General features: G+C 38.3%; 1 protein-coding gene across 3 annotated transcripts in view; it reads right to left on the bottom strand.

The window, feature by feature from the left end:
- Positions 1-1,040: 1,040 nt before the first annotated feature.
- The window catches only part of dhrsx.L (dehydrogenase/reductase (SDR family) X-linked L homeolog), a 207,637-nt gene continuing 181,342 nt past the window's right edge, over positions 1,041-27,335 (bottom strand). For all 3 annotated transcript variants that reach the window (XM_041581031.1, XM_041581032.1, NM_001093891.2), the window contains one exon: positions 1,041-1,457. In XM_041581031.1, coding sequence (XP_041436965.1) covers positions 1,272-1,457 — 186 coding nt within the window. In that variant the 3' untranslated portion in view covers positions 1,041-1,271. The remainder of the gene's footprint in view (positions 1,458-27,335) is intronic.

Genomic DNA, 27,335 nt, shown 5'->3' with positions numbered 1-27,335 from the left:
GGAAGAAGAATTCTTAGAATGAAAAAGTATCAGCCTATAATATTCTACAGCACAGATTTCATCCTTTTAAAGGAACAAGTATGAGAACACGGGGTTCGTTTACAAAAAGATCCAGCACAGCCTCGGCAGGTACTCTCTAATGTGCACATCTGAATGATGAGAAACCATGGGGGTTATTTATCAAAACAAAGTATGAAATATATTTCCGATCTAATATATGAGTGGGACCTACCAAATAAAGGGGGCTATTTATCAAGGTATCCGACAAAATAAAAATAATAAAAAATAAAACATCCGAACCTCGAACTATTATTCGAGATTTATTAAAGTCTAAAAACTCTGAATCCGAAACCCAAAAGCTCTCGAGGTCCTGTATAAGTCAATGGGGAAGGTCCCATTGTCTGTGCTGATGTCCGTACCAATATCCAATGATTTCGGGGGTTTCTGCAAAAAAAACCTCACGTCGTTTTTTTTCAGAAAACTCAGAACAATTCGTTGTTTTCAGGGAAAGCTAGACCCTATTTTTCTCCGGCTTTTTTCTTCATAAATAAGGTCCATTCGGGTATTCGGAGTTGCTCGGATTTCTAACTTAGAAATACTGAGATAAATAACGCCCGAAGTGTTTAAAAAGATTCCAACAGAACCTTATCTATACTGACCTACAGATGATACCGTCTTCTGAAATCTGTTGAGAATTCCTCCAACAAGACAAGCGATTTCACAGCCCCCATTCATATATTTTTTTTTCTATAAATGCAGATATACGTTCCTGCAGCAAGCTACAGAAAAAATGCATGGAAATGAGACGTTTACCTTGTCACACACGGCTTGTCATCATTGCAAAAGATGGAAACTGGAAAGTGCGTCAAATGATTCTGTTTACTCTAATTAGAAATATAATAATAATACACCAATAACAAACTGTGCCACATAATGAATTCAGCAATGCGCTGATGGAGGTAGAAAATGAATCTTCACACCAGAGTGTCAAAAAGGATCATTTGCTTCAGGCAACAAAATGCTAAAGAGATTATTATTTGTGGCTGAAATCGTTTTTATTTGCTATGCACATTTGAGCATTATATTACAAAGCTGGTCATTTATTTTATTTTTTCCATAAACGTATTCTGTGCCGCTGGAAATCACCTGTCCCCCAGCCAAAACATCCAAATTCATTCTCCCCTGCCGTCCAGGTGCATTAGAGATAACTCCGAGGCGCTGACTATATTTAGAGGCCATTGAACATGATCAGGATGGAACCATTTAAAGCTTCACGCTGAATCAGGAATTCCAGCCATTTTGCAGCTTTCATTCCACAGTTTTCTTTGCAGCTCCTCGTTGTATGATACGTCTGCAGATTTTGTCTTTTGTCCACTGTACAAATAACAGCCTCCAATTCCTTCCAGCTCTGGTGCGACTGATGCATAAACTGACGTGGCTGCACCTTCGTCTGGAGTCTGCAAAATTAAAAGTGGTGCAAATTATGGCTTAAATCAGTAGTGGGTACAAACCAAATCAAAAATAACAATACATTTCTGTGGCTATAGTAGAATAATTAAGGGTAATCCTTTTCTGCAATGGTTTATGTTTATATTCACAGTGCTACTGCCTAGAGTCCTGCAGCGGGTCGGGTACCCGCATGGATAAGGGTAGGATTTTGGGGTGTGGTTATAGATGCGGGTCTGCGGGTGGCAGGTTGGGTTGCAGGTCTCATCTAAATTTCTTATGTTACATTGTGTATATTTTACTCCTTTTAAAATTTTACAAAACGTTATTCTGTCCCGCCTACTTTTTATGTCACTTCCGGCTTTCAGCAACATCACTTCCTGTTTAATGGTGGTTGGTGGGCTGTGGATAAGGCAGTTGCGGGTCGTGTAGTGGATCAAAGTGGGTAAAAATATGCGGGTTGCAGTTCGGGCTGCGGGTTCTGGTCTTATAAATTGGTTCCGCGCAGGACTCTACTACTGCCCATGGGAAGTGTCACAGATGTGTCACGGAAGGTAAATCCCCCAAAATCTACCTTATGCATTCCTTTCTTCCTTTTCCAAGCAATGGCACATGATAAATGACACACACAGTGAGGCTGCTCCAGGTTGCAGGATACCTAGCCTTGTTCAATGTACATGCTCCAACTTGGACAGGAGAAGCGGAGCCAGAAGATCACAAAAGTTAAGATCACATGACAGTGGGAGGCACAGCAGACCTACAGTATGTCCTACTAAATTGTATCAATGTTGAGATATTACCCTGACAAAATGTGGATTTAGAAGCAAAAAATTACCTTTGGGATTTCTTAGTAAATAAAACCCTATTACCATGTCAAGGTTATTGCTTGGTATAGACGAGACATGTGACAAAACTATTAGTGGTGGTAGAGACAATCAAAGATCTGCAGATGGTAGAAGATGGACAACTCACTGAATGCATAGGGGCACAGGGCCATGTAGAGAACACAGACATACTTTCTCTGACATGTCAGTATTCCATTAGATGTTTGTTAACAAACAGCAATCTAACTCTTAGTTAGTCTCGTTAGCACCTTTAAGTTGGCCATACACGGGCAGATTAAAGCTGCCGATATCGGTTCTTTAGACCATTCAGCAGCTTATCTGCTCTTTTGTGGGGGCTTCTGACAGGACTCCTCGATCGATATCTAGCTAAAAAACGGCCTGATATCGATCAAGCAGGTTTGATTTTTCCTGCGAAACCGTCAGCACCCATTGGTGGGTATATCGAGAAAAGATCTGCTTGTTTGGAGACATCGCCAAACAAGCAGATCTAGTGTATGGCCGCCCTTAAGCTGGCCATAGACTCAAAGATCCACTTGTTTGGCGACATCACCAAACGAGCGGATCTTTGAATGATTGGATTACGATACGCCAAGGGACTCTGATGGGTCGGTTGGGTAAAAATCAAACCTTCCAGATCGATATCGTGGCCAGATATCGATCGGGAAGACCCGTCGGAAGCCCCCATACACGGGCAGATAAGCTGTCAAATTGGTCTAAACGACCGATATTGTCAGCTTTATCTGCCTGTGTATGGCCACCTTTACTCTTGGTTAGTCAGTGACTTGAATGGGGAGCCACATGGGGCATAACTTCTCCGTTAGTATGCTTTTGATTCTTAGCATGCAGGTAAGATTCAAAAGCAAAGTCGTGTTCTGGCTATTACATTAGAGATCTGTTCACTCTGGTCTTTATACATATATTTATACTTATTTACTCAGTTTTTACTTTCACACTGAACTGTTCCTTTAGGAAAACATGAATGACATTTAGACCTCTAAACGCTAAATCTTTTCATGATTATAGTTTGGGTCGCTCATCCCTTGCCAAAGTGTAGGCTACAGATAGGTACCTTTTCTAAAGACATGAACAGACAAAATACTTGTATTTCTTATATAATTCTAAATTATTATTTTCCTTTATTTATATAGTGCTAACATATTCTAATTTCACTCATTAGCAATTAACTACAACACTTTCACTAACACTCAGAGAAATATCCCATTTGGGATGAATAATGCTCCATTGGCAGTCATTTGGAAGCAACACTCTCCTGATCCACTTTAAAATCCACAATTTGCCCTATTCCTTGATATCGTCTACTTTAAAATTGCCTTCAAGTGCTACTGCAAAGCTTTTATAATTACGGTTTTCTGTCATGTGAATAAGAAATACCTTTTAACAGCCATACTTTGCCTCTACATTATCTCCTGGCTAATGAGCTGATCTGATTCAAAGAAAGCGAGAAGTACTGCTCAAAACACTCATCTTCTCATTCGGTGCCCAGAGACAGCACTACAGTGTATAAGAGAAAAAGGCCTGCTCTTACATCCAGGCGTCTGATTGTCTCGGAATACTGAGTGGCAACTTAATGGCAATGTAATCATAGTCCCTGTAACATTTTTAAAGATAGAAAAGATGAAGCTGAAAAAAGAAACAAAAACCATGATATTCTCATCTGTCTACCAAACTTCAACATGGTTGCCAACAGCACTAGACATATTCATCTTTTATCACTTTATTGATAATGTTTAGATTGGTATCTTGAAAGTGCTGGAGATTGAGAATCGGAAAAATCCCAAAAATTTTGATGAATTCCAAACCAAATACAAACTCTAATTTCGATCTTCAAAAATTTGCTTTACAGGTTACTTTAAAGGTTGGAATATGGTTCAGCTCAAAACGAATTATCTCATTTCTTTAGATTTTCAAACTGAAAAATTGAGTTAAATGAGTTTTTTTCCCCACAGTTGCTAGCATAATGTATGAAAATCAGAAAGTTTGTTTCAGCAAAGCTTTAAAAAAAATAACTTGAATGTGGAAGGTTTTAGCAGCTGAACTTTTTCATTCAACTTTTTAACATTTTTAATTGATAAATCTGAATTTGAGATTTTTAATTTTAATAAATGTAGCCCTAAGGATCTTGGTGAATCTGAAACCTGCAAAAAAGTGCTGGGATGCATCCAAATAACAAGCCGAATTTAACATTTTTATTGATAAATCTGAATTTGAGATTTTTAATTTTAATAAATGTAGCCCTAAGGATCTTGGTGAATCTGAAACCTGCAAAAAAGTGCTGGGAATTGGTTTGGTGTGTCTTTAGGTTATAGAGCCAGCTGGCCTGTGCCTTCAAGCCTTCATACAGATCAATGACAAATCTAATTTAACTTTTGGGCATTTCTCCCCATTTAATAAAAGCTGGCATTATAATGTTTAATCTGTGTTGTTTTTCTTCTATGAGATCATTGGAATTTCCTGTATATGCCTTTAATAGCGGTACTAAGAGCTACTATTTAGTTGACAAGAATGACATTAAACAAGAAATTCAGCTCTCAGTGTTTCTCGTACTCTATGGGGCCTACCAACGAGGTCCTATTTCCATATTTAAAGGAAGAGTAACACCAAAACATTAAAGTGTTTCAAAGCAAAAAATATATAATGTAATATTTCCCTGCGCTGGTACAACTAGGGGCCAATTCATTAACTTTGACCTTCGACTACGACTTTGAATTGAAGGATTCGAACTAAAAATCGTTCGACTATTCGATAGTCGAAGTACTGTCTCTTTAAGAAAAAACTTCAACCCCCTAGTTCGGCACCTAAAAGCTACCACACCCAATGTAAGCCTATGGGGAAGGTCCCCATAGGCTTGGCTAAGTTTTTTTGGTCCGGCACCTAAAAAGCTACCACACCCAATGTAAGCCTATGGGGAAGGTCCCCATAGGCTTGGCTAAGTTTTTTTGGTCGAAGGATAATCCTTCGATCGTTGGATTAAAATCCTTCGATTCGAAGGATTTAATCGTTCGATCAAACGATTATTCCTTCGATCGCAGTATTTGCGCAAAATCCTTCAACTTCAATATTTGAAGTTGAAGGATTTTCATTCCCAGTCGAATATCGAGGGTTAATTAACCCTCGATATTCGACCCTTGATGAATTTGCCCCCTAGTGTGCATGGGTGTTTGCTTTAGAAACACTACTATGGATTATATAAACAAGCTGCTGTGTAGCCATGGGGGCAGCCATTCAATGCACAGGTTACAAGGCAGATATCAGATGCACTCTGTAGAATACCATTGTATTCTGTTACTGAGCTTATCTGTTATCTGCTAAGTAACCTGTGCCTTTTCTCCTTTTTTAGCTTGAATGGCTGCCCCCATGGCTACACAATAGCCTATTTACATAAACTATAGTTGTCATTCTAAAGCAAATTCATAACTTTCACCAGTGATAGCAACTGTGCATAATATTCTTTAAAACGATTATTTTTCGGTGCTAATGTTCCTTAAAAAAAACCACAGCATAGTATTAATGTTTTACTATGTATGGAAATGTTTGTATTGTTCTTCAATGTTGAAGTTTTCCTTTCCATAATGATTCTACTTTTAAAGAACATTAATTAGAAACATTAATGAAAGAAGCTCACTGAAAAAATGGCCTACATTCCTTTAAATAAGAAACTGCAGATGAAATAAATACTCTGTACAATGCAGCAAGATGCGAAATAAACTGATGATAAACACTCCAAAACCATTTGTACAAAGCAACTTGATGCATAGTAATAAACTAGGGTAGTAATAAATGTTGCAGGTGAAATCCATAAGCATTATTTGTAGAATGCACCAAGCGGAGCACCAGGAATTAATATGGTGTAGAGTAACAACCTTTAAAGGAATTGTTCAGTGTAAAAATAAAAACTGGGTAAATAGATAGACTGTGCAAAATAAAAAACATTTTCAATATAGTCAGGCAAAAATGTAATACATAAAGGTGGAGTGACTGGATGTCTAACATAATAGCCAGAACACTACTTCCTGCTGTAAGAAATTGCCATCTTGATTTTGTTATTTAATATGAAAGCTGTTGTTCAGGGAACTTACATGAAACCCTGATTATCATAACAAAGGTTCTCCTGTTACTACTAAGGCCTATGTCTGCTGTGGGGACCATAAAACTGATTGTGTATGTGAGAAAACTTGCTCAACAGGATGTAGGCAAGTTGGGGGTTTATCACAGCATCTTGGCAGTTGGGAGGATTTTCTTTGGGGGCAGGTGAGAACCCAGGATAAAAGAACACTTGACAAAGGTGAAGGGGCTGGGCAGCTGAGAGGAGGCAGCTAGAGAGCGGGAGAAGCTGGAGGAGCCTGAGATAAGACGTGTGGAATGCAGACCAGAGGGGAAGGCAGAGATGAAGCTGAACTCTATCCCTCTACCTTTTTGGTAACAACAATGTAGACTTGTGTAATGTGTAACTGTAAATATTGTAATTATTGTTTAGTCTAAGTGTAATCATTTATGTAGAACAATCAATTGATTTAATTTACAATACATCACTTTACTATACACTCATTGGTGTGGATTCATTGTCTGTTTGCTCAAAAGAACCAAAACCCTAGTAAGTGGGTTGAGGTATATTATTAATATTGATATATTATTATTGATATATTAATTATTAATATTGATATATACTATCAGTGACTTGAAGGGGGGGTCATAACTGTTGCTTTTGAATCAGAGCTGAATGCTGAGGATCAATTACAATCTCACTGAACAGAAATGTCCCATGTGGCCCCCCTTCAAGTCGCTGACTAACTCAGAGTTAGAGAGTTGAAAAGCAGGAAGTAGTGTTCTGTTCAACATCCAGTCACTCCAGCCTTTATACATTACATTTTTGGCTAACTAACTATATTAGAAACATTAGTTATTTTGCACAGCCTATCTATTTATCCAGTTTTGATTTTTACACTGAACTGTTCCTTTACGTAAACATGAATGACATTTAGACCTCTCTGGATGGTGTCCCTTATTGCACAGATCAATGTTCAGCCAAGCAAGGTTTAAAGGGAAATCCAACATATTAGTGTTGAAATATCATATCTAATACTGTGTCAACCATTCAGCCGGTACATAAGGATACTTAAGGAAAAACAAACATGAGCGGAGGGTGAAACGGAAACAAGGCAGAACGGAGTCATAAAGGGAACCTACTGCACATATGGGAGAACACAAGGACAAGTCTGACAGTCTCATGTGGAGCTCAGGGTTATGGAAGAACAGAAGCAATAGAGAAGCATAAGAGACATCCAGATGTCAACATCAAACATGGCCATTAGCCAAACAGCTCTGATGTAACGTCCTGTATGCAAAACAAATGAAGGATGCACAAGATGATGCTTGGAATTAAACACTGCTTATTTTTTCTAATTTAAAAATAAATGTACTGCACAGTTGCTCTTACAGATGCCCCGCATTATACGGACGCTTTAAAGAAAAAAGGCAAGGGTTTCAATAACCTTCAGAGACTCCAAGCAAAGTGAAACCTTCAAAGCACTTTACAAAAATGCTAAATAACCATCAAAGGGAATATGTTAGCAATGCCGCTTTTAATTAATTGGATATTTATAAGCAGCAATTTAAAGGACAAAAAGGCCAGCTGTGTATGCAGTTTAGATAAAAGGAAAGCATAATTCACGCACTTTGCACAACTGCCACCATTTACCGTGCATTTTTTTGTTTTTACCTAAAAATGAACAGTTTCAATTTGAATATTATGTGTTTATATTTAGCTACTAATAATGGGAACTTTGAAAGCCATTATTCGTTTTTTTATCTTAGAAATCTCTTTTCTTTTTGCTTTAAACAGTTGTACAAATACAGTATACAAGAAGAAGAAAAGATTATATAACAATAAGGAATTTATGAATTATTTCCCAAAGAGAACAAATTTGTAAATTAAAATTTGCATGTCACAATATAAAGTTCTTTATTAGGCTTTTATTGCATTGAGAATCTTAATTGCGCATTGCGAATCTGCCTGAAGGTGGCGAAAACTTTTGGAGCAAACGTAACAGCTTTTTCATGAAGAATTCTTTTTTTACAAGCACTGTACAATATCACAAACTATTACATTCACAATCACTATCCTACTGACGTGTAAGGGGCAAAGGCGAAATTGTTCATCTTGCAAACATTTATTCACATTGCGAACAATTTTTGTTTTAGCGACCAATATTACATTTCCCCATATGTAGGTTATAGAAAGCCCTATTCTTTGGAACTTTGGAAAGTTTTTTTTAAATATTTGGCTTCCTCTTCTGCCTCTTTCCAGAACTGAAATAGGGGGTCGTGGACCCCAGCAACCAAAAACTATTATGTCGAAGGAATAGCGCAATCAAACGAATTCGATTTGAAGCTTTTCCAAAAAAAACCTTTGATTTTGATCCCAAGTAAGATACTGTATAATCGATACTTTTTTAAGGCAAAACAATCCTATAGGGTTTAATTAATCGTTAAAGGACTTTTTTAGTAGACTTAGGGGCAGATTTATCAAGGGTCGAATTTGAAAAACTTTGAAATTTGAATTCAAAAAGACCAACTGAAATTAAGTTGAAGGGTTTTATTTGGCCGGATTGGTCCGTTTTCATTCGAATAGGTCCATTTTCCCCAAAACAAAAACTGTCGATTGACTCCATGTGACTCCAAATGGGTTCTAGGAGGTCCCCATAGGCTAAAACAGCAATTAGGCATGTTTTAGATGGTGATTAGTCTAAGTCGATTTTTTTAAAGAGACAGTTCACGATAAATTTCGATATTCAAATTTTCAGATTTTTTTTTCGAATTTGGACTATTCCCTAGTTGAAGTACACAAAAAATAGCTCGTAATTTGAATTTATTTTAGTCGCAAATTCTCCTCGACCTTTGATAAATCTGCCCCTATAGTTATATACTGTGGTGAGCTCTAATTTAATACTGCCTTTAAAGGAGAACTAAAGCGTAACTAAAGAAGTAGCTAGAAATGTTGTACATTGTGTTCTGGGTTTTTGTACCAGCCCAAGGCAACCACAGCCCTTTGGCAGTAAAGATCTGTGTCTCCAAAGATGCCCCAGTAGCTCCCATCTTCTTTTCTGCTGATTCACTGCACATGCTCTGTGCTGCTGTCACTTACTGAGCTTAGGGACCCCCTCACAATATACAGTACACATAGAATAGAAATGTCACAATATAAGGCTGATTAGTAATTAATACAGATAATTACTACATGTCGGCACAGAAAACAGTGCAATTAGCATCAGAATTTAATAATCAGCCCTGTAGCATCAGTTTATATTACAGGCCAACCTCATTTTCTGCTTGATAATTTGCAACAACCCCTAAGCTTAGCTCAGAGCCCACTGAGCATGTGAGTGTCACAGACAGTTTCCAAGATGGTTTCCAAGTTTGAAGTCCTGGATCATTGCTGCTATTGACAAGCTGAAACTTTAGTTCAGTATATAAAATATGTCATTTTAAACCATATCCATTTTTAGGGTTTAGTTCTCCTTTAAGTTTTCTATTTTGATAAAAAAAAAATTGGCAAAGCAATGATACATTGGCTGGAAACACACACAGACACAAACACGTAACGTTATCCGCCTAACTGCATTAATACCTATTTGGCATATTTCAAGCTTAGCTGGTCTAATTGCAAGTGCAACGATTCCCAAGATTTTATAATTAAATGTATTGCCATCAGTTAATATCAAGATTTCAAGCTCTAGATATCAATCCGTGTGTGTGTCATTAACTGTAAACTGTCATATCTTGACACTGTGAGTTATTTTTGTTCCAAACTTTTAATGTTAGTGTTTCGCAACTCACGCTGCTACCTAAAAATCTACAAAACCAGCACATACAAGTCCCCAGAAATGTACAAATAAATAGCTGATAGCATAAGAAAACTTCTTCACTTGACTAAAGCTCCCCATAGACGCGACGATTCTTCTTGCCGAACGACCGATTTTAGGGAAACCCGACCGATCCTTCGAAATTATCGTGCGGTTAGTGGGATTCGAACGATCGTACATCTTACAATTTTTCGGCCGACATCTGTCAGGAAATTGATCGGCCAGGTCAAAAAATCTTTGTCGGCCCCAGTGCAATCTCTCTATGTTTGCAGGGCCAAGAAGGCAGCTCCCCTTTGTTTTCCTGGCAAATTGGTCTTTTTAGTTGATGGTGAATTCATACGATCGTACGATCGTTCTGAGAAGATCGTGGTCTCACGATCAGGATCTGATCTTTAAAAAATCTCAACATCTATGGCCAGCTTTACACAATTTACACTAGGGATGCACCGAATCCACTATTTTGGATTCGACCGAACCCCCGAACCGAATTTGCATATGCAAATTAGGGGTGGGAAGGGGAAAACATTTTTTACTTCCTTGTTTTGTGACAAAAAGTCACCTGATTTCCATCCCCACCCCTAGGATTCGGATTCGGTTCGGCCGGGCAGAAGGATTCGTCCGAATCCGAATCCTGCTGAAAAAGGCAGAATTCTGGCCGAATCCTGAACCGAATCCTGGATTCAGTGCATCCCTAATTTACACATTGACATTTATTCACACAGCAGCAATTAACTTTCTTATCTGTTATTCTACAGGATTGTAAAGCAATAATTAGTGATTAATTGATGGAAGGGGGACGAGATATATACTGTGACTTGGGCTCATATACGACCCACAAGTGGTTGCACAAAGATGGCTGCAGTTGTTGCCATTTACTACTAGGTACTGGAGATGGAGTCCACCAACTATAGATAGATTAAAAGCATTACTAAAAAAGGAAGCAATGTGGATAAGGCTATTAGGCACCCTTAGGTTTGAATAGGGAATATGATATGCATAAAATCTTTCGATAATGTGTTTTTATAGCGAATTGATTTTTATTGGTTTTATTTTTCAGAAGATATGACAATTGGATTGATGTAATGCTCATGGAAACATTCAATGATGGAGTAGGAAGATTTGTTTCAAGAAGTATACAATCCCTGATGTATTTTTGCAACATTGTGTTTTCCCATTAAAGGGATACTGTCATGGAAAAATAAAGGTTTCAAAATGAATCAGTTAGTGCTGCTCCAGCAGAATTCTGCACTGAAATCCATTTCTCAAAAGAGCAAACAGATTTTTTTATATTCAATTTTGAAATCTGACATGGGGCTGGACATATTGTCAACTTCCTAGCTGCCACAAGTCATGTGACTTGGTGCTACTGTCATCTTGAAGCTACTGCCATCTTGAAGGTGGCGGGAACTCCAGGGTATCAATCGATGTAGTGAACTCGCTCCTACAGCATCATGCAAAGATGTCACCTGAGCACCAGAAATTAAAACATCTCAGCAGAGAAGATTTTCTGTGTAATTGCTGCTAATTTTGCATTCAAACACAATCATAATTATGAGTCTTAAATTCATATGGAGGAAAAGGGTTGTGAGGAAAAAAAAACATGACAATTTATGGGCAATATTGCACGCAACTACCTTAAAAGATGTTTTGGTCCATAAATGATTCATGTAGCATTCTGAGAAAAACAAAAGCATGTTCCTAGTTTAATGACGTAAATGTATTTGAGTGAATTTTTCCTTGACGAATGCTCAAAATAATTACGCAGGACCGCGTACAGTGCTGTAGTATGAATTCCCACATGAAAGGGCAGAGACGGTGTACATTTTATATGTATTTTATATAGTACAACTGCACAGCATTCAAAACGCAGGACTCAACAAAAAATCAAAGCAAAAAATTCCTAACAAAAAGAGCAGCATTGCAGAAGAATAAACTCAGACTGCTCATAAAATGGTTTTAAACTATAAAAGTGATGGGTGTATATTCAGTCGTCTCGCTGAGCCTCTTCAGACTAAAGCTTTCTTCATGTCTTGAGCCTGAGTGCCTGGAAGCTTTTCTCTACAAGAGCTTCTATAATAATCAGCGGCTCATGCATTCTGGCTCAGGGAAGCACTATGAGAGAATGGCTAAGGGAAAGTTGGTTGTGATCCCTATCTCATCTCTCAAATCGTTTTATTTCCCAGTGTATCTATTATATATATAAAAAAAAAACAGATTGCAAGCTCTACTACCAAGGCATTACCGTAGCAACTGCAGCTGGTTTTCATTCTGGTGACATGGATTAACCATAGTGCAGTCCTAGCTCCTATATATTAGCCAGTTATGGAAATGTAGTCAATAATCAGTCCATATTATACCGGTATTAATTATTATGAACATTACTAATGCTGCAAACGACATGCTATTTCTAGACAGATAAGGACACAACCTGCTTGACTTTTAAATGTCTGGCCCTGGCATTCCCTTCATGCCTCACCAGCACTCTGTACATAATACTCCCTATGGCTATAAAACACTGATTGGCCAGAAAATGTAACAGCTGCACACTGACAAAACACTGGGGATGGGACCCCATATAATACGGAAGAATGCAATTAATAATTGAATTTCACTGTGGTTGTCGGTGGATGTCTACAACACAGAATAATATAAGTCGTCGTCAATAGCTGTTACTAATAACAGAAAAGGCTTCAGGTCTGTTTGGAAGTATAAATAATGGATTGGCAGAACTTTAGATGACACCTTCCTTACCTAGGGATCAATGGACACTTATTATGGTGGAAAAGGGTGGAAATTGCAAAAGACAGGAGCAAGGCTCTATGTTTTTGGCACTTTTCACTCTGCCTCACTATAAGCAACTATGGGTACAGCTGAAACACAAGAACCAGCATTTTCTGTATGATACAGTGTTGTATTCATCAGTGGCAGACTGGAGGCACGAACTTGCACGAACTTGTGCGTCATTCATAGGGAGTGTAGGTGCAGGTTACTCGTCATGGGAGGGATGAGCGAAATTTCGCCATGTTTCGCGGCAGAAATGACGCCTTTAGACTTTAATGGGAGAAAAAAATTGTTGCGCGTCAAAAAAAATATTGTCGCCTATAGACTTTAAAGGAGAAGGAAAGGCTAAAATTAAGTACGATTTATCAGAAAAGTCTATATAAATACACCAGTAAACCCTGAAAGTAATGCTGCTCCGAGTCCTCTAAAAGAAACACTGCATTTCTTTCCTTCTATTGTGTACACATGGGCTTCTGTATCAGACTTCCTTCTTTCAGCTGAAACCTTCAGGGCAGGGCTTGAGCATGCTCAGTTTGCTCCTCTCCCCCTCCCGTCTCCCCTTACTGCTGTAATCTGAGCCCAGAGCTAAGAGCAAGCAGGGAAAGACTGAGTCAAGAAGTGATATCACACCAAGTTTATATGGCAGCTGCTTTCCTAAACAAATAGAGAGCTTCTACTGTAAAGCTGTTTACTCAGGTATGGCAAAACATTCTGCAGAATAAATATAGTGTTATAGCTTGCACTATTGTGGCTAATCTATTTACAAACTGCTTTGGTAGCTATTCTTCTCCTTTAATGCATTTCCAGTGGATTTTCGCAGGTTAAGTTCACCCATCCCGCCCTGCACTTCAGCACACAGCACCTATATGTCCCCGACACAAGTGTTTGTTGAAAGAGCACTAAGGGGTGAGATTTAGCCCTTGCATCTGGTGCATTTGCCAGGTCCATTCATATTTAAAGGAGAAGGAAACCCCCAGGGCGCTAAACCCCTCCCCCCCTCCCCTGTGCTGCCCCCCCTCCCTCCTCCCCCCTGGCCTACCTGTCCCCCTGGGCAAATGCCCCTAACTTTTTACTCACCCCTCTGCGCAGGTCCTGTCCACGGAGTACGCAGTCGCCATCTTCTCCCACGCGCGTCTTCTTCCTGCTCTGATCGGCGTTTTCTGGCGCATGCGCAGTAGGAACAGGTACCGGTACGGCTCTACTGCGCATGCGCCGAATGTCACGAAGTTTTCCGATTTCACTTCGTGACATTCGGCGCATGCGCAGTAGAGCCGTACCGGTACCTGTTCCTACTGCGCATGCGCCAGAAAACGCCGATCAGAGCAGGAAGAAGACGCGCGTGGGAGAAGATGGCGACTGCGTACTCCGTGGACAGGACCTGCACAGAGGGGTGAGTAAAAAGTTAGGGGCATTTGCCCAGGGGGACAGGTAGGCCAGGGGGGAGGAGGGAGGGGGGGCAGCACAGGGGAGGGGGGGAGGGGTTTAGCGCCCTGGGGGTTTCCTTCTCCTTTAACAATAGTATCTGCACTAAATGACATTGGAGGCAATTATCTGCAATCTTTGTGTAACTGGTGATAAGCAGGTGGCTGGGCCAATTATCTCAATCTATCACCATATTATTTAAGCAGATGTAAAGGGTCATGCACACTGTGTTCATGGAAGTTAATGTGAATGTGACCTATTGTGGAACACTAGTGATAAAATACCATAGTGGAACAGTCAAGACAAACAGTATAAGAGTAAAAATCTTAAAAAAACAATTCATGTATTTTCAGCTAAGTTGCTGACAAATTTTCTTTCAAAAATTTATTTGGGTGGAGTTTCCTTTTAGGTACAGTTATGAGGAAAAGTAATTTCCAATAGACTCCATTTTATTCAAATAATCAAAATTTTTTAAAATGTCCTTTTTTCTCTGTAATAATAAAACAGTAGCTTGTACTTGATCCAAACTAAGATATAATTAATCCTTATTGGAAGCAAAACCAGCCTATTGGGTTTATTTAATTTTTACATGATTTTCTAGTAGACTTAAGGTATGAAGATCCAAATTACAGAAATATATGTTATGCAAAAACCCCAGATCCCAAGCATTCTGGCTAACAGGTCCCATACCTGTACTAGAACTTTTTTGTACAGTGAAAGTTGTACTGGCATTAAAGGGCTGGATGGAAGATTATTAGTTACTTAAAAAACACAGTGGAGGTCATTTATAAAGTTTGCGCAGCGCATATGGTTGTATTGCCCATGCTTTTTCCTGAACGCTAATACACTGTCCTGCCAGTCTTTTCGTTTTTTGCGTTTTCACATTGTGAATACATTTTCACAAATGGCTTGCAAATGAGACAGGTGTTTGCGTGAGTGTTCCCACTGTATAAGGGTTGTGGTGCACGAAAATATTGTTGACAGTAACTTAAATTTGCAAAACTGTTTCTAGAATATTTTCTCCATCACCAAAATTGTGTCGTAATTCAAACACAGAGTGTGCACATAAATATTCGCAATTTGTGATTTTTGACATATTTAAAAAGCTCTTATAGACATTCGCACTGCGAAAAAAAATCACAATTCTGTTTGTACTCTCTTATTCAGCTTTATAAATGTAACCATGCACAGGGCAAATATATTCACCGTGCGAACCAATCTGCCTTGCGCGAAGTTTATAAATGAGCCTCAGTGCTACTAATAGTAATACAGGGATTAGTCTGATTGGCTTATGGAGATCAGAAAGGATTTTTCTCCCTTTTCCGGATAACTGAAGGCAGATTATGTTCCCTTCTTTAGGAAGCTGGGGAGATTTGCTTAGGCATGGGGCTAAATGTCATGGTCATGTTGTTTAGCCCCTACTCTACTATGTAACAATGTTCACTGAATTGATACAGGGAGGTGCTTAAATGGAGTAGATGGTATGGACCCCAAGCCAAAAAACATGACCATCCTGATTTGCATTTAGCCAACCTCACTCTGAATTTTCTGAGAAAAATATTGTTGCCTTGCTCAGATGGAGGCTAAGACCTGAACCCCAAAGTTATGCCTTTTGGTGTCAAAAGCAGTGGTTGCTGGAAATAAATTGTGTATAAAGTGTTTCCCACCTGAATTTTTCCCATTTAGTTATGTCAGGTCTGAATGATGGCTTTCATAGGAGTTACAGAAAGGGGCAGATTTATCAAGGGTGGAATAGTAAATTTCAAAATTTACACATTCAAATTTTAATCTCCCTATTCTAATGTGAGATTTATCACACCTCGAGCATGGAAACAATCCTAATTTGAATATCCGCCACCTAAAACCTGCTGAGTTCATTTACAAGTCAATCGCAAAGGTCTGTTGAGCCATTTGGAGATGTTAATAGCCTTCCTTTTTTTTTTTTGGAGAAAAACTTGATTTGTATGAATCGAATACGAATCGAATACGATTCAAATTTTCGGGTCGGAACCATTCAATTGAATATTAGACATTCACATTTTTTCTCAAATAACCTCGCAGTCGAATTGTGAGTATATTCGAATTAAAAAATAAATTCCCATGAATTCGAAATTCGACCTTTGATAAATGGGCCTCCCCATATTCACCTTTATCTTTTTTTCATGTATAATTTCAGGGATGCAATGCAGGATGATAGGAATGGTGGAAAATAACTGCCAAATTAAAGAAGACATGGGCTGTTATTATTTAAACCATAATGCTACATGATCAAACAACATGGAGGTGGTCTGATGCAACTTTGATATTTATTTAAGGTGGTATGTCCCCAAGGGAGGGGACTTTAAATTACTGACCAACAAAATAATATAACCAACATGAACTTTGCTGCCACATCAATGTTCAGCCTGGAGGTTTATTTAAAGAAACCTGTTTGTGTCCTACTGTATTTCAATATAAGGAAGTTATTCTATATACTCCACATGGAGGCATTCTGTAGAGCTTGTCTGTGAATAACATTTTCTATAAGTGTAAAGCTCCCCATAGACGCGACGATTTTTCTTGCCGAACGACCGATTTTAGGGAAGTCCGACCAATCCTTCGTAATTATCGTGCGGTTAGTGGGATTCGAACGATCGTACATCTTACGATTTTTCGGCCGACATCTGTCAGGAAATTGATCGCCAGGTTAAAAAATCTTTGTCGGCCCCAGTGCAATCTATTTATGTTTGCAGGGCCAAGCAGGCAGCAGCTCCCCTTTGTTTTCCTGGCAAATTGGTCTTTTTAGTTGATGGTAAATTCATACGATCGTTCCGAGAAGATCGTGGTCTCACGATCAGGATCTGATCTTTTAAAAATCTCAACATCTATGGCCAGCTTTAGACTTCTAACGGGGGAATGTGATATCACGCGCAATTGCATAAACTGTTCGCAAAGCGAATTGCGAGTAGTTTGCGCACAAGAGTGGGTATATAATAATTCGATTTGCAACTGTTCTGCTACATTTGCGACTCTTTCCGCCATTTCCCTCCACTTTGCGAACTTTTGTTAGTGCGCTCTATCAATATAATAAAACTTCTTATCGCAAATTGCTTATATTGCGCTTGGTTTTTTAACGAGTCGTGTCTGTAGTCGCTGTTCAGTGCAAATGTTATTCGCGATCTAATCGCAATGTAATTGTGTTCACGTGACTTTGCTATCAGTGTTGTGAGAAGAAGGTGTATGTACAACTTTTGCAGAAAGATATTCGTGGAGCAATTCCACCGTTCGCATTGCGTACGTTTTTTCACTATTCTTCATGTAATTTAAAAATGTGGTCAAGTTATATGTGGTAAAGATATATGTCAGAATTTTTTTTTATACGTGGTAAAGGTATATGGTTATTAGTTTTTTTCCAGTGAAAACATCTTTCATTGCAACTCATCTTATTTTTGCGTTTGCTACTGTTTTGTGCTTATGTAATATATCTGTGCGAAAAATATTGCATTCCGCTTAGCGCAAATATACTCGCATACGTGCTGCGATAACGCCAAATATTACATTTGGGGGTAAGTGTCCTAGGGGTCAGAAGGAGCGTCAGAACAGTGCTTGGCACTAAAAGGATCGGTGAGATATGGCTCAAGCCTTAGTAACAAATAACTAGACAGAGCTCTCAGCATGAGGCTGCAGAAGAGGTAGTTTTTGTTGCACACAGAAGCCGCACAGTATTTGCTTTGACTCAATTCATTCTATTTATACAAGCCTCAGCTTTAATATCACTCAATATCATAGTAGTCAGTTGTGTTGCATGCCTGCTGAGCTAATGCTACTTGCCCTGTGCTGGCAGCCTCTCTCACTGTGAATACAAAGTGGTTTTCATTTCCTTTGTTCCAGTGAAAAACATTAGAAACAAAGCAATTCGCAGTGAACGAAAATAACCAAGTGTATACATAGTGTATCATAAAAAGGAGAAGCAGAATACGGAACATGACAGAAAGAAAAGCTACGAAAGAAAAGGCAAAAAAAAAGGCAAAGTAGCTGCAATTATTCACAACACACAGACGCGATGCTGCTGGTAACATAGTGAGCTACAGGGATGAATTCAAACAAGTATCTTGATTATTCACTGTATCTTCAGGCTTGCTAATCCTGTGTCCCCATATAAAAATGTATAATCATTACACAACATCTTTCTCTCAGTAGCTACATTTAATTGTCCAAACATTTTAGTTAATATTCCATCTGCCTTAAAGGGAAACTATACCAAATGACAATGCAGGCCTGTATAAAAAATATATCACATAAAAGAGCCCATAGGTAAAACGCTGCTTCATCTAAATACAGCAATTTCATAAAAATGCACTTTGTTAGTAGCACGTGGCATTGGATTATCCCAAATTGAAAAACTTCCATTTCAAGTACAAAGAGCCGCCCCCTGGCTCATTCGCTGCGCTTACACAAAACCAAGGGCACACAACAGCCAATGAATGGGGAGAGTCCTGTTTTTTTACTCCCACACTGCTTTCTGTTACAGTTAGAACTGCATTATTTCCTGTCAGGTGATCTCTGAGGAACATCCAAAATGGTTGCTTATGGTAAAAGGGCAATGTTTACGGATAGGTACTTTATATGCCAATTCGGAATATAAATTAGTTAATTATTCATACTGACGGTACATTTTTTATTTAAAATACTTCAATTGTTTATCCTGGGTAAATCTGCACCTGAATGGTAACTCATAGCAGTCTTATTAATAAGTTACCACTCAGGCCAACTTTTGGTCGATTCGCAGGGAGGGCCATGGGCCTATCACCCACAGTTACCTACTAAAAGCAATAAAACTACAGGTTTCAGGCTACCCTGCATATCACATAATTTCCACATTAGATTATACACCTTTTAACCAATAAATGACTGTATAAATCTGCATACTGTGGATTTTATCTAACTATCTATACAGGTATGGGACCTGTTATCCAGAATGCTTGGGGACATCCGAATAACGAGTCTTTTTGTAATTTGGTTTTACCTTAAGTCTACTAGAAAATTGTGTAAACATTAAATAAACCCATTAGGATTGTTTTGCCTCAAATATCTAAGTACAAGGTATTGTTTTATTATTACAGAGAAAAAGGAAATCATTTTTAAAAATTTGGATTCGGATTAAATGGAGTCTATGGGAGACGGCCTTTCCGTAATTCTGAGCTTTCGGGATAATGCAAAACCACAAACATGGTATGTACAGACATGGGACCTATTATACAGAATGTTCGGGATCTGGGGTTTTCAAGATAAGGCCTCTTTCCATAATTTGGATTACCATACCCTACGTCTAATTAAAAATCATTTAAACATTAAATAAACCCAATAAAATGTTTTGCCTCCAATAAGGATTATCATAGGTTGGATCAAGTACAAGCTCCTGTTTTATTATTGCAAAGAAAAAGGAAGTCGTTTTTTAAAATTTTACTTGGTTGATTAAAATGGAGTCAATGGAACATGGCCTTCACGTAATTCAACACTTTCTGGATAATGGGTTTCTGGATAACAGATAATTGGATAACAGATCCCATACCTGTACCAGTTAATCTTTAACCTATAAATTAACTTTTAGGGGCAGATTTATCAAGGGTCGAATTTTGAAGTAATGGGAGTTTTTTTTTAACTCCCATAACTTCGAAATTCAAATAAAAAAAAGACCAATCAAAATCGAAGTTTTTAACTTCGGGTGAATAGGCTGTATTTGAATCTAAGTTTTAGCGCATTCGATCAAATTTGAATCGAAGTATTTGCCCCATAAACTTTGATTTTTCAAAGTCCACCAAATGACTCCCCCATAGGCTAAAACAGAAATTTTGCAGGTTTTAGATGGTGAATGGTCGAAGTTTGAAAGACAGTACATGATAACATTTGATATTCGATTCAATAGTCAATTTTTTTTCAAATTCAAAACTTATTTTAGTAGTACACAAAAATAGCACGATATTTAATATTGTGACTTCGAATTTTCCCTTAGACCCTTGATAAATCTGCCCCTTGGTGTGATGTAGAGAGTGATATTCTAAGACAATTTGCAATTGGTTTTCATTTTTTATTATTTGTGATTTTTGCGTTTTTTAGCTTTTTCTTCAGCAGCTCTCCAGTTTGCAACTTCAGCAATCTGGTTGCTAGAGTCCAAACCCTTGATTTGATTGGAATATGAATAGGAGAGGCCTGAATATAAAGCTGAATAATAAAAAAAGTAGCAATAACGGTACATTTGTAGGCTTACAGAGCATTTGTTTATTTAGATGGGGTCAGTGACCCCCCCCCATTTGAAAACTGAAAAGAATCAGGAGGCAAATCATTCAAGAAAAAAGAAGACCAATTGAGCAGTTGCCTAGAATTGACAAACTGATTTTATATAGCTAACCCCCCCAACCCAAATTAAAGTGGCAGAGGAAAGGTAGAGAACCAGTGCTGGGAGTCACTACAATCTCATGTCCAGTAGTTTAAAATGACTGCAATGGGTAACACCAAAAACAAATCTATGAGAAGCTATAGTCACAGAGAAGAATATGTAGGGTTAATTGAACATCCATGGGAGAAGCTTCCTTTTATATCTGACAGAAATACAAATCTTTCCAGAAATGATAGGGCACACACTGTATCTGCTGCCTTATTGACGTGTTCAGCTTAAAAGCCTTGGAGTTGCGTATTGATTATAATTCACCAATGCAGCTCTGCTCTTAGAAGAGAAAACTTGTTTTTGTCCCAATTTTACAGAGGTTTACAGTAACATTGATCTTTTTATTCAATCCGCTAATGAAAAAAAGGAATTAATTCTGTTATCAGTCAAATCCTCTTGGACGGTTCCAGTTACAGGCTAATCTTGTAAGGCCGTAATTATTTCAATTCTTTAATGTAATAATGTCAGGAGAGCTCCAACAGAGGGTGAACAATATATTAGTTTTACTACATGTATAAAATGATAGAACTGTGACAAATTAACATTAATAACCTAGTAATCTGCTATTGTGTCTGGAGGTCTAAAGGTCTTTTGTTTCACATTTTGGTACATTGCACAGTATTTGCTGTATGAAAAAGATAAGCAAACCTCTGACACTAAAAAACTACGAAACAAAACTACAACTGATTTGGAAATCCCAGAGTGCATACATGCCCAATATGTTTTATTTCTATAGGGATTCTGTACAAATATCAGTAAAGAACCCATATCAATACACTACTGAATTTTCAAAACACTGCTCTGGAAATCAGCATACTGTACTTTAGATTGTAAGGAAAAATGGCACAAAATAAATGTACCCAGCAAAACCATATATTTCTGCAAAATATACCCCCATTGCACACCTGTTCTACCTGCCTAGTAGAAGGCAATGGATAGGGGAGGTACTTATACAGCAACCATCCAGATACTCCTCTTTCCCAGACTGAATAAATTCAGCAACCCTGAATTCTTCATTAACGATCTGTATGAGTCCCAAATCAAAAACAAACCCTAGGTAGAGGATAAGAGAAATAAACATTTCTGACTTCCTAAGGATTCTCATTCGGTTTAGCCAGGCACTTGGATTTGGCTTTACAGGAATGGGATCTGTTATCTAGAAACCCATTATCCGAACAGTAGTTGAAAAATCTCCAGCACTTAAAGGGAATCGATCATGATTTTTATGGTGTAGTCAGCACTTTAGGGTAAGGACACACTGGACGATTTGTCGGCAACGTTTTTAAAAAGCAAATCGCGGCGACATATCGCTCGTTTTGTCTCTGAACAAAACCAAATGAAAGACGCCAGCTCCTGTGCCCACAGCGCGTTTGTGAATTGCCTGTAGCTCCAAAACGCACTGAGACCCTTTTCCGAGCGATTTATCAGAAATAGCATGTACTTAGAAAAGCACTGAAATCTCCTAGACACACATACAGATAGCAGCAATTGTATTCAAATTACAATGCAAACGCAATGACGCAAGAACGCAAGAACGTAAAGACGCCAGGTTACAGCGGGAAGCACAAACCGTTTCCGGTTTGGGTGGAGCACGTACCGCACAGAGTAATGGGATACAAATCGCTCTGTGCCAATAGTCTCTGTGAATCGTCTGTTCAAAAAAGACGATCGTCTTGTCGACGCGATTTACTTTTTTAAAACGTTGGCGACAAATCGTCCAGTGTGTCCCTACCCTTAGGATGGAACTGCTTTCTGGCAGGCTGTTGTTTCTCCAACTCAATGTAACTGAATGCGTCTCAGTGGGACCTGGATTTTACTATTGAGTGCTGTTTACTACCAGGCAGCTGTTATCTTGTGTTAGGGAGCTGTTATCTGGTTACCTTCCCATTGTTCTGTTGTTAGGCTGCTGGGGGGAAGGGGGTGATATCACTCCAACTTGTAGTACAGCAGTAAAGAGTGTCCAAAGTTCACATGACTGGGGGCAGCTGGGAAACTGACAATATGTCTAGCCACATGTCAGATTTCAAATTAAATATAAAAAAAATCTGTTTGCTCTTTTGAGAAATGGATTTCATTGCATAATTCTGCTGATGTGTGATACTGATGTGTTTTGAAAAAAAACATGTTTTCCCATGACAGTATCCCTTTAAGTTCAAACCCTTTCCCCCATTTGTAAAAAAAAAAAAAGTAGAATTGCTAGCAAAATTGAGAAAAAAACAAACATTTTTTTATAATCCCCAGGTCAGAGTAGGAGAACAAATTTCACTTTTAAAAATGATTTGCCAATAACACATTAGGGGAAAAGTTTCATTAAATTTACGATCAATAAAGTTTTGTGAAAATATAAACAAACTGAACAAAACTTTGGGACAGACAAAATAATATTGAATAGAAATTGTAGAGAAAATTTTGTTTGGTAAACGCTGATGCGGTTGCTAGATCAAAATGTTCAACAAATGACACATTCAACGACCCCCCCCCCCTCCCCTACCTGGTAGTCCTGCAGTATATAATGCTATAAGATCATTTACATTTGCAATTTCACTTCTTTGTTTTACCAAGATTGTTGCATGCAAATACCATATGGGCACTGTAAAAACATTCTTTAAAGGAGAAGGAAAGGTTAAAACTAAGTAAGCCTTATCAGAAAGGTCCATCTAAATATTCCAGTAAACCCCCAAAGTAATGTTGCTCTGAGTCCCCTGTCAAAAGAAACACTGCATTTCTTTCCTTCTATTGTGTAAACATGGGCTTCTGTATCAGACTTCCTGCCTTCAGCTTAAACCTCATTGCCCTGGGCAAGAGCATGCTCAGTTTGCTCCTCTTCCCCCGCCCCCCTCCCTTCTCTACTGTAATCTGAGCCCAGAGCAGGGAAAGACTCAGGCAGGAAGTGATGTCACACCATGTTAATACTGCAGCTCCTATCCTAAACAAACAGAGAGTTTCTAGAGCTTTTTACACATGTATGGTAAAGCATTCTACAGAATAAATATAGCATTCTAGCTTGCACTATTGCAGCTAATCTATTGGCAATAAAATGCCTCCGTAGCTTTCCTTCTCCTTTAAGATGTCCATAGACTCACAAATAATATCGTACAAAAGTCATTTTCGTACAATATTGGTTGCATGTATTTTGGGAAACTGACATGATATTGGAACAAGACTTGGATATTGGTTGGCTCGTCGATGGGGCTGGACAGAAAATTTTGATCCGGTGCCTTTGAAGGCACCTAAACATCAGCCATTGTTAGTGCTGAATCATCAGATACAGGTAGAATTCTATTGTTTCTATATGTATATCTGCCAATTCAGCTCTACACGTGTGTATTGAAACGATTGATCTTTCTTGGAAACATCTTTTCCAAGAAAGATCGTAATTGTTACGTCTATGGCCACCTTAGACTCTTCAGTTATGTGATTTACGAACGCAGGATTAATCGAGAGTGATCATAAATGGACACCTCAATGGTTTGAGCAGATCCATTCTACATGGATCCATTATAACCTGTAATCCAAATTGCATGATAGCTATCTCCCATAGACTCAATTTCAATGAAATAATTTAGATTTTTGAAAATGATTTCCTTTTTCTCCGTAATATAAAACAGCACCTTGTACCTGATCCAGACTAAGATCTAATTAATTCTTATTGGAAGCAAAACCAGCCTATTGGGTTTATTTAATTTTTACATGATTTTATAGTAGACTTAAGGTATGAAGATGTAAATTATAGAAATATCCTTTATCCGGAAAACACCAGGTCCCAAGCTGATGGGATAATAGGCTCCATCACGCCTGGAATTGTGGTGAGGCCACAATAGCACGGGCCTAGGGTGGCACGACTTTAGGGGCGGCATGCCGCCCAGCCACAATCCAAGGGAGCACTGGGGAGGCGTGCAGGGGCGGTGCGAGCGCAGGTGCCGCACTAGGACTCGGTGGCCTCCGAGCGCTGCAGCACGAAATCCCATACCTGTATATATAGTTATATTTAAAGTAATTTTAAATTTCAGTGCTTTGCATAATTAACAGGCACTTCACCCTTTTCCTTTAGGCATTCAACAGGTGTAAAACTAACACAAGTGGGGCCCTATGCACAATATGTGTTTTTTTACAGTGAGAGCTGCGAAGATGTAAAATTTTCTCCCTGAATCGGTCTGGCTGATACATTAGATAGCTTTAAGAAGGGATTGGATTGTTTTTTAGCAAGTGAGGGAATACAGGGTTATGGGAGATAGCTCATAGTACAAGTTGATCCAGGGACTGGTCATTTTGGAGTCAGGAAGGAATATTCCCCCTCTGAGGCAAATTGGAGAGGCTTCAGATGTTTTTTTTTTTGCCTTTCTCTGGATCAACTGGCAGTTAGGCAGGTTAAAATATAGTTAAAAGGTTGAACTTGATGGACGTGTGTCTTTTTTCAACCTAACTTACTATGTTTTCTATATATTGCATACGCTATTGTTCTAACCTCCTTTGGGATACACTGTATATTACCAGCTGTTAGGAGAGTACTTTCACCACCTTAGCAAGCAGCAAATTCACATCAGAATGTTGTGTGTCCTGTGGCGAATCAAATGGAACATGTCACTTCCAGCACATTGACAGCATCAAATGCACCAGCCGTGCTGCCAGCACTCCTCAAGGGAAGGAGACGGCACTTCACATAAAGTAAATATCTACGAGCTTGACAAGATTAAAAAAAAAAAAAAAATCTAGATTCCGAATATAGATGCCCCCCGTAGAGTTGAAAAGTCTGCCCATGAACAGTCACCTGCTTAGGTGAACACAGAGGTGCACTAAGGAGGGCAGTGCCTATCAAACAGATACAGCAATGCTCAATGAGATTATGGGGCAGATTTATAAAGGGTCGAATTGAAAATTTTAATTTTTAAACTCGAATCTCGAGTTTATTTTAGTGTAATTCGACTGAGTCTAAATTCGATTCAAGTTAAAAAAAAAAAATCTAATTCGAAAAGGTTGATCCTATTCACCCGAATTTAAAAATTCAAATCTTTTAATAAATTTCGATTGGCCGTTTTTTTTTTCAAGTTTATGGGAGTTTTTATATACTCCCATAAACTCTAAATTCAACCCTTGATAAATTTGCCCCTAAATGTATGTAACACTTTGCATTTGCATGTCCAGCCTGTATATAATTAACTCTTTATTGCCAGCTTTGTGCTTCATGAACATAACATGGTGAACAATATAATTTGGACAAAAGGATAAGATTTGTGCCTGGGTAACAGAATACCCTGAAAGCAATACACTACAAATGTATTTATCATTGTCCAAGCCTTCAGGGATTCCTTATCTTGGACCCAAATACAGAATGACTGGTCTGAGAAGTCCAATTTCAGCCAAACTTTCTAAAAACGTTTTTCCTGTTGATGCAATCAGTAGAGATATTGATCTGATTAAATCAGGGGTGATTCTGGCCCCTCAGTTTCTCAATTTGCGTTAATGGCAGAGCATCTGGATTGAATATTTCCTGGCAAATCAGAATTCAATCAATTCTTTTTGACTTGACCGTAACCACTATTTTCCATGAGAAATCCTCAAATCATTGTTGACTGACTGGAATCAACTGATCCATCCAACCGTCACTGATAAATCTCCTCCAATAGTGAATAAAACTAAATTTGTAGCCTGTTAGCACAGGTATTGAACCTGTTATCCAGAACGCTTGGGACCTGGGGTTTTCCAGAGAAGGGGTCTTTCCATAATTTGGATCTCCTTACCTTTAGGAGCAGATTTATCAACGGTTGAGGTGAATTTTCTAATTTCAAGCTATTTTTTGTGTACTTTGACTAGGGAATAGTCCAAATTTGATTTGAATTTGAAAAAAATTTGAAAATTCTAATATCAAAATTTATCATGTACTGTCTCTCTTTATAAATTCGACCATTCGCCATCTAAAACCTGATGAATTGCTGTTTTAGCCTATGGGGGACCTCCTAGAACCTACTTGGAGTCAATTGGAGCCAATCTAAGTTTTTTTTTGGGAAAAATGATCTATTCGATTGAAAATGGACCTATTCGGCCAAAAAAATTTTTTTTTACTTAATTTCGGTTGGTCTTTTTGAATTCGAATTTCGATGTTTTTCAAATTCAACCCTTGATAAATCTGCCCCTAAGTCTACTAAAAAATTCTTTAAACTTGAATTAATCCCAATAGGATTGTTTTGTATTGATTATACAGTATTTGGGATCAAGTAGGTACTGTTTTATTATTACAGAGAAAAATGGAAATCATTTTTAAAAATTTTAATTGTTTGATTAAAATGGAGTCTGTGGGACAAAGACTTTCCATAATTCAGAGCTTTCTGGATAATGGGTTTCCGGATAACCAATACTATACCTGTAGTATTAAAGGGGCTGTTCACCTTTGAGTTACCTTTCTTCTATTATTGGTTTTCCTTTTTTTTTTATTATTATTTGTGGTTTTGGGGTTATTTAGCTTCTTATTCAGCAGCTCTCCAGTATGCAATTCCAGCAATCTGATTGCTAGAGAAAGGTAACTCAAAGGTGAACAGCCCC

Source organism: Xenopus laevis, chromosome 2L, assembly GCF_017654675.1.
Source record: "Xenopus laevis strain J_2021 chromosome 2L, Xenopus_laevis_v10.1, whole genome shotgun sequence".
NCBI classification, from domain to species: domain Eukaryota; kingdom Metazoa; phylum Chordata; class Amphibia; order Anura; family Pipidae; genus Xenopus; species Xenopus laevis.
Note: the sequence above shows the minus strand (reverse complement) of the source record. Positions and strands in the feature narration are given on the sequence as shown.